This window comes from Mus caroli, chromosome 4 (assembly GCF_900094665.2).
Source record: "Mus caroli chromosome 4, CAROLI_EIJ_v1.1, whole genome shotgun sequence".
NCBI classification, from domain to species: Eukaryota; Metazoa; Chordata; class Mammalia; order Rodentia; family Muridae; genus Mus; species Mus caroli.
In genome coordinates this window covers 123,128,527-123,137,077 of record NC_034573.1, presented here as the reverse complement: position 1 = coordinate 123,137,077, position 8,551 = coordinate 123,128,527, and the positions used below count along the sequence as shown (strand labels likewise).

General features: G+C 54.2%; 1 protein-coding gene across 1 annotated transcript; it reads right to left on the bottom strand.

Moving 5' to 3' along the window:
- Nucleotides 1-356: 356 nt before the first annotated feature.
- On the bottom strand, nt 357-7,969 carry Tent5b (terminal nucleotidyltransferase 5B). The gene is made up of 2 exons (XM_021161286.2): nt 7,565-7,969; nt 357-2,113 (listed from the first exon to the last, which is right to left on the bottom strand). The coding sequence occupies exons 1-2, from the start codon at nt 7,826-7,828 to the stop codon at nt 1,094-1,096; spliced, it is 1,284 nt and encodes a 427-aa protein (XP_021016945.1). The 5' UTR covers nt 7,829-7,969; the 3' UTR covers nt 357-1,093.
- Nucleotides 7,970-8,551: the final 582 nt, after the last annotated feature.

Below are 8,551 nucleotides of genomic sequence, written 5' to 3'. Positions count from 1 at the left end.
AAAAAAAAAAAAAAAAAAACAAAAAAAACAAGAAGTCTAGACTTCTGAGGCAACATGGAGACTAGCCATGCTCCCAGTTCATATTTGCCAAGCTGGGGGGACAGTAGAGACGCTCCAAGGCCACTCCTTGGCCCCTCCCACAATACAAGCAAGCTCTGCCTGGGGAGGTAGTGCCAGCCTTAGGCCATAGAGAGCCTTTCCCCAGGAGAAAGATACAGTTATGGTCAGTGTAGACATTTTTTTATTGGTGGGAAGAGTGCAAAATAGCAACAAATCCAGAGGTGTGGGGAAGGGATGGGATCTGCCGCCTTCCCGATAAGTGAGAGTCCTATTACCAAGCAAGTGGGGGGGGGGGGGGGAGTGGTCAACTCGACTGTGGCAGCTTTGGAACCCAGCAGCCTCCAACAATAGTGCCCAGACAGCCGGGCTCCTGGAAGGCACAGGGAAAGGAGATGGGTGAGGCACTGGGACGAGTATGGGTCGCATCCAACTCTGGCTCTTTGGAGATCGGTCCACTGTAAACCTCACAGCCCTCAGGAAATCCTCACAGTTTAGGGCAAGGAGGTTTCAGGAGACTGAACTCCCATCCCACCCAAACCCCAAGGAGCTGCTCTAGACCTTAGTTTACCTCTTCCTAGTGATCAGCGAGGTTGGATCCCCAGGCTCTGTGAATGGCCCAACCGTACCCCAACTGAATAGCCCTGTCACATGATATCATATTGTGGCCACTCGAGGAGTGTCTGGGTCCCTGTGGGCTGACCTTTTCTAAGCCATTGAAATCAACCCATGGTGATGCTACTGAGGCTACCACACAAGCTGACTTTGTCATTTCCAGACAGGTAGCCTCTGTGTCCCACAGTCACGCAGGTCCAAGAGTGCAGTGTGATGACCAAGGGGTCCTTCTGTCAAGAACCCTGACTTGGCTTTAAGCCCCTAGGAGCCTTGTGCAGGAAAGTCTGGTCTGTTCAAAGGCCCAACCCTATAGTGCCGGGCCAGCTGGCACAGGTGGCCTGTGTCTGCTTACATCCTCCACACATACCTGATGACCCCACCCCACCCCATGGCGCTCATTCCCTTCTGGCCAGGATCAGAGTCAGTTGCAAGGCAGCCAGGTAGGATAGGAGTGAGCTCGGGGCAGCAGAGGCTGCATGGGGGTCACGTAGTAATTAACAGTGGCTGGGACCACCCCATCTGAGCCAGGACGTCGCCAGGCCAGGGCAGCCATGGCAGCAGGGCCCTGTTCAGCCAGTGCCTGGAGGGCGAGCATGGCAATAAGGTCCAGGGTCTGGCGGCGCTCGTGGCTCATGAGACACACTGTGCTCTCGTTGACCACCTGGTGCAGTGTCACAAGGCAAGCATACCGGCGGGCTGCTTCCGCTCCACCGAAGTGGGCCTCCAGGTAGCGCTCCAGAATGCGCCTCTGTTCCACCAGGTCCGGAAAGTCGATGAAGAAACGTGAACACATGTATCGCTGGAGGGCGCGAACGTCAGTGCTGGGCCTTGGCCGGAAGCCCCGAACCAGGAGGTGGCAGTACTTGAGGAGGCCACCACCTCGGATCTCCTCGGGGCTGCGTGTGGCGATGACACGGTGCTGCAGGTGCTCCAAGGCCTCAGCAAAGTCCCCATAGAGGCTCTCTCCGGTCACCGTAGGGTGGAAGGCCTCCGACATAGGTGTGGATGAGCACTGGCCAAAGAGGAGCAGCGAGTCCAAGATGATTTGGAAGGAGTCGATGCTGAATTCAAACTGGCGTCTCACAGAGTCCACGAACTTGAGCTCCACGTTCTTACCGCTCTTGTTGGACAGTGAGATGAGGCTCCAGCGGTCCAGGTCGGTGCACACTTTGACCAGCTTCTGCACGTAGGCTTCCTTGAGTGTCAGCGGCGTTATCTTGGCCCGGCTCACTCCCGCTGGCAGGAAGTCCAGCAGGCAAGCCAGGACCACTGCCTTGGTGAGCTGGAAGGACGCCTCACTCCGCAGGTCCATCTGGAACACCAAGTCCAGGTCCTTGTAGCCTAGGCCGCTCTCGGGGTGCAGCACGTGGCTGGCGGCTGAGCCGTGCAGGCGCACGCTGTGTACGCGCAGTCCGTGTTCTTCCAAGCTGCTGCGGACCACCTGCAGGGGAGGGGAAATGGGTCAGGCGCCTGGACCCCTCGGGTCTGCACCAACAACCGTCGCGATTAATCATCCCACCATCCATCACTGCTGACCAGCTTCTGTGGCTCTGTGAACCCTTTTAACTCGCTAAGCCTCGATTTGCCAATCTGGAGAAGGGCCCAGTTGAAAGGACTGACTCAGAGGAGCAATAAAAATAACAAAGGCGAGCAGAGCACTTACTAAGCACTTTACATTAAAGTACAGCCTCACTTAATCTTCATAATAACCCGCTGAGGCAAGGTTTAGTCCTGCATCCCCGGGTTGGGAAATAGAAGCACAGAGAAGCTTGAGAGCTGTCCAAAGTCACACAGCCGGTAAATACAGAGCTGGGCACTCAGCTCAGAGCCTAGGTCTTCCCACGGGGCTACCTGACTTTCCTGACACTGCAAGCCACACATCTGGTATCATGCCAGGCACTGAGTGTAACCAGCTCAGGGGGCCTGCTTAGCACCCTACGTGCCTACACACATTTAAGGTCCATGACAGTCCTTTTTGAGGGCTACTATCCAGTCAGCAGACAGAAGACCCGAGGTACAGAGGTTAAAGAAACATCTTAAAGGTCATAGCGTCTTCAGGCTAAGACCCAGGTCCTAAGTTGGTTAGATTTTGCAAGTCCACATGTTTTGTTTTTTGTTGTTGTTGTTGTTTTTGTTTTGTTTTGTTTTGTTTTGTTTTTGAGAGACAGGGTTCCTCTGTATAGCTCTGGCTGTCCTGGAACTCACTTTGTAGACCAGGCTGGCCTCGAACTCAGAAATCTGCCTGCCTCTGCCTCCCAAGTGCTGGGATTAAAGGCCTTTTTAGGTGTTTTGAGACAGGGTTTCTCTGTGTAGCCTTGGCTGTCTTAACACTCGCTCTGTAGACCAGGTTGGCTCCAAACTCAAGAGCTCTGCCTGCTGAGTGCTAGGATTAAAGGCATGTGCCACGCTTATAGATTCTTAAACTTTTCAAGTTTTAAAAGATTTTTTTTTATTCTATGTGCATGTGTGCTTTGCCTGCATGGATGGATACAAGTGCCCATAGAAGCCACAAGAGGTCTTCAGGTCTCTTGGAACAGGAGTTATACAGGTGGTTATGGGATGTCATGTGGGTGCTGGGAATAGAAGCCAGTCCCCTGCAAGAGCAGCCAGTGCTCCTACCTGTTGAGCCTTCTCTCCAGGCCCGTGTCTTTCTTTTGATTATGAAATGTGCTTGCACGCGTGCGCACACACACACACACAGCCCACCCCAAGGAACCAGGGAAGCAAAACACCACATGAACTTTCCAGATGGGAAGACTAAGCAAGCCTCCAAGCTGTGATTCCCCAGCCACTTAGAAGGCTGAGGCAGAAGCATCCGGAGGACCCCACCTGGAGCCCCAGGGCTGATGGCGTGGGAACAGGACAGGGACACCTATAAGTCTTAGCTAGAGCCCTGGGCAGTGGCAGCCGTGGGAGGGGTGGGGAGCTGGGGTGAATACAGACGTTAGGTTTCTCAGCAACCCCAAGCCCTTCACACACGGTCCTGAAAGTGACCAGGCAGCATTCCTGCCCTTGGTGACTCTGCTACCCCACCTCACTGCCAAGTCAGCGCCAGCTCTGGGGCAGGTTGTTCTCTGGCCTCCCAGGGAATTAACTGCAAAGAATGCATCTAAATGCTGAGGAGGCAAGCCGCGGTGGGGCAATCCGAGGCGAGGTGGCAGGCGGCTGGGCGGCTCCCTCCAGGAAGACTTCCGGAAGGAGTTGTCATGGTAATGGAGGTGGGAAGGAAAGGACTGGCCGCAGGAACGTTCAGCACAGGGGTGGGACAGGGAGGAGTACCACGGTCAGGTATTTAGTAAGCACCAGATGCAGGACCTCAGCAGAATCCATGGAGGGAGAGGGGACTGGGGTGTGGCTGAGCTGCAGAGGACATGTTTAACACGTGTAGGGCCCTGGACTCCACCCCCCAGTACCAAAACCTAACAGAAGTAACCAATGAGAACCCTCAGGGATGGTCTTCAAGATCCCCACGTTATAGATGGGGAAGCTTAGATTCACAGGCTTGAAGAGGCATCCTTAAGATCAAACCCATGTAAGACTGACTCCAAGCCGGTCCTTAGCCACTCTCTACAGTTGCCTCCCCACCCCCCAGGACATCTTACCCTCTTACCACGCTCAAGCCCAGGCTTCAGAAGCAGCAGACTAGATCCGTTCGTGTTCTAATCCTCCTGACCTTTCAACACTTTAGCTGGGTGTGGTGGAGAATGTCTGAAATCCTAGCACTTGAGAGGCTGAGGCAGGAGGATTACTGGGAGTTGGATACCAACTGGGATATTATAGCAAAACTGTGTGTCAACCAATTTCTCCATTTCTGTCATCTATCTATCTATCAATCATCCATCTATCTATCTATCTATCTATCTATCTATCTATCTATCTATCTACCATCTATCTATCAATCACCTACCTACCTGTCATCTATCTATCTATTTATCTATCTATTGTTTATCAATCATCTACCAATCACCTATCTATCAATCATCTATCTACCTATCTATCTGTCATCTATCAATCATCTATCTATCTTACATAAAAATTGTTTTGAGACAGAATCTCAGTGGCCCAAGTTGGCCTCAGAATAGTTGAGGCTGACTTTGAACTTCCAACCCCCTACCTCCATCCCCTAAGGATAGAATTGTAGGGGCAACACCACACTTTTTTTTTTCAAAGTGAGAATGAACCTCAAATCTCTGAGTCCCAGAGCAGTTAGTGGTGGGAAGGTGGGGGCTGGGAAATTACTGCAGTTGTCAAATGGATCTTTCATGGCACACCTTGGCAACTGTCCCAGGTAACCAATGAGAGAAGTGCAGACCATCCCCCTCCCTAGTCCCAGGTGAGCTGACTGGGCCTTAGCGCCAACTCCTGTTCCTCAGCTGATGCCCACCCCAGGGCATGGCTTCTGGCCTGGTAAATAGGTAGCAACTCTCTCATTAAATCCCCTGCGTCAGGGCCATGGGGCCAGCTGTGTCACCCAACCATTGGCTGTTGTCTCTTTCCCAGGTATGACTACAGCCAGTTTGACAGGCGGTCCCCAGATACTGCCACACCCAAGGACTGCAGGGCAGTTTGCAGCCTCCCCAATCAGATTTTCCAGCTACTGTAGAACAGTGACTGTACCCTCCTTTCTTCCTTGCTGAGGCACCCAATTCCCCAAACTGCTCTGTCCAGGGTTTCTGCTGAGACCTTAGGAAGACTGAAGACTATGCAAAGCTTGCAAGAGCAAGCCCTCTGGCTGCAGCTGGAGAGATCAGATCATTCAGTTCAATTCTCTGGGCCCAGAGAAAAAAAGCAAGTGACTCACTCAAGGTCACAAAGTCAGGAACTGGCTGAATTGAACTCGGACCTGGTCTCCAGAGCAATGGCAAAGGGGGCTCCTGTAAGAAAGTGGGTCCCTTTAACCAGGCACCACAAGCAAGGATCTGTTTTCTAGCTGCTCAGACTGTTGGCTGGAGGGAAGACCTTGTTGAGCGCAGAGGCAGAAGGCATCTTCCATTCTTGACAGGGGAGACAATTTAGCACTTGTGAGAAGCCCTAGCAGGCTCCATCCTCTCCCCCATATCTCCCTCCTGCAGCCTCCCACCCAACCCCCTATCCCAACAGCTTTAAGAGCCGTCAGCTGCGGATCCCCACCAGAAGACAGACTGGCTGCATAGGCAGGTGAAGGCGCATGGTCCCTTGGGAGTCTGGAACCATAAAGGATACTGCTGAGTAGACAAACCCACATCCATTGGACAGATGGGGCCACTGAGCCCAACAGAAGGAAGAAACAATGAACTTTACAGGAGGCCTCTGCCACCTCTCCACTCCACAGCTAACAGCTCCCTGTTCTGGGATGACCAGCACAGGAGGACTGTGTCCTGCAATTGGCTCCCACAGACTCACTCCCCTCACATGACTGGGGGGCCGAGGTGGGTACCCAGTCACATTCCTGCTCAAGTTCGGATACCTGTCCCTGCAGAGAGGCCTAGTCACTATGAGTGCCCCCATTTCCTTCCCATCCTGCCTGGAATTCTGGAGTTTCCTTCCAGAGAAAAAAACTAGCATAAGGGTAGTGACACACCTGTAGTCCCAGCTACGGAGGAAGCTGGGGGCAGGAGGATCATTTGAGTTTCATAGGTGCCTGGACAAAACATAGGAGGACCCTAATCTCAAAACAAAACAAGCTGAGGCCATTTACTAATAATCCAGGCAACGTCAGGGGAGCATGGAATGCCATAGCCAGCCCCACTGGGACAGCCAGTGAGTCAGCCCGAGAGAATCCGTCCCCACACCCTCCACCTCATTCCCCGTTCCTAGGGAGGGAGGGCAAGACCTACTGTCCCCCAACAGCCACCCTCCCTCTCTGTGGAAGGCTGTAGTAAGAGGTTGGAGAATGATAGGCCCTGCTTTACCTGGCTTGTGTGGAAAGACCATGATTGACAGTAACACACAGGAATTAGCACTAGCTAAATTTTCTGGGTTTCATTATCCAGAGACTTCAGGACTAGATGTTGAGTTTGGGAATCTGGGGGGTGGGGTGGGATGGGGATTGGGGGGGGGAGGAACTGTTGATCAGGTACCATCTGCTCCTGGGGAACTCCAGAACTCCCTCCCTGAACCTGACTGACCTCCACCTCACTGGATAGCCTTCGGTAGGTAGCTCCCCCTCCCACCTGAGGCCTCAGTTAGAATGGGGTATAAGAACGGGCATCCTCTGGTATTTCAGAATACCACAGTGCTGTACGCAGAAAGAGCAAGTTTGGGGTCTTGCAGGGTTAGGTAAAAAGAGCTGGAGTTTGATGGGGGAGGGGAGCAGCTGCCAGAATCTGATCCTCAGGAGGGAGATGGTGCTCTGGGGTCTGAACCTTGGGCCAGCCTTCATTCTAGCCTTAAGGGAGGAGGAACCCCGAAAATGGAAATTTGATGCTATCTTCAAAGGGGTGAGGTCTCCGTTCTGGCCGCAACACGTGGGAGGCTGGGAGTTTTCCCAGGGATTTCTGGGCTGTTTCACCTAGGCAAGGCTTCTTGAGCCAAGGGTTGTGGGAACACAAGGGCAGAGTGCCCTAGAACCCTGAGGGTGCAGGAGGTTTAAGGATATGAGGTAGAAGAAGAAAAGCTATTCTGGAACCAGGTACACACACACTCCTCACTGGCGACTGCCAGGGCGATGTCCCAGCTAGTGCCTCCTCCATCTCCACGCCACTTCCCAGCCAGGGTCTTGGTGAGTGGTTCCCAAGGGAATAAGGGGTCCCCAGAACGGCGGGCAGGCAAGCTCAGCAGGGTGCAGGAAGAGCTGAACTAGTAGTCCGGGTTCCTGTTTCTTAGTTTCTCTAGCTGCCGGGCCAATCGTAGACTCCAGGTACCTTGCAGCAGACCACCAACCCACCCCCGACCCTGCCAGGGCCCTCCTTACCTGCACGATCTGCTGGGGCTGTACGCTCAGCGTGGGGAAGTTGCCTCGTCCGTGAATGGGGATCGGCTCTTTCAGCAGCGCGTCCAGCCGCTTCACCTGTGGCCAGCTCAGCCGACTCTGGTGCCGTCCCAGGGAGGCCGAGGAGGCCTCCGGGTCCGGGCCGCCGCCGGCCGCCCCAGCCGTGGCCACTGCCGAGGCTGCACCGGTCCCCACCTGCGCAGCTGGCTGCTCCAGGCTCTCAGCTCCACTCTCCCACGGCATCATTCACCCGGCCCCGGTGCCTGGACGGCAGAAACCCGGGAATGGTGAAGGCGAGGAGGGCAGGGAGAGTGGCTGTGCACGGGCCAAGGCAGGGTGCGGGGACCCGGCGGCGGCGAGGCAAACCCAGGGAACACCCCCGACGGCAGGGAGGACTAACAGATCTTAGAGCCAGGCGGCTCGGGCCCAGCTGACACTTATAGGCCGCGGGCCGCAAGCCCATTGGTCGGCACAGCTGTCATACAGCAGGAGATGCCCTCCTCTTGTCCCTCCCCCTATCACAGGCCAACACAGTTTTGCAAGGGAATCGCTGGCTCTCAGGAGTTTCTGATTGGCTGAAAGGCACGCCCCTTCCCCGCCCCCTCTCTCGGACCGCATTCCCTCCTTTGGTCTTTAAAGAAGCTGCTGCTTGCGATTGGCCCGAGCCTGCCGGGACTTAGAGGGACAGCGCCCTCCAGCGGCAGAAGTCGAGGGAGGTCTGTGTAGAGTAATGTTGCAGTGTTAACAAGGCGGCCGCTTTCTAATTTATTTTTTTGATTGGCCCTTCGAATTACCACATGCCTGGCGTACCTGTTCCATCTTAGGTGAGGTGAAATCTGCTTAGAGAGAGGGCGTTATTACCCATCATCACATAGCATGCGAGTGTCAGTTATAGTCCTGATGGAAGTTTAAAGATCTATGTAGCTCTCTGCTCCATCTGGGCCGACCCAGGGTTTTTCTGGGATGGAT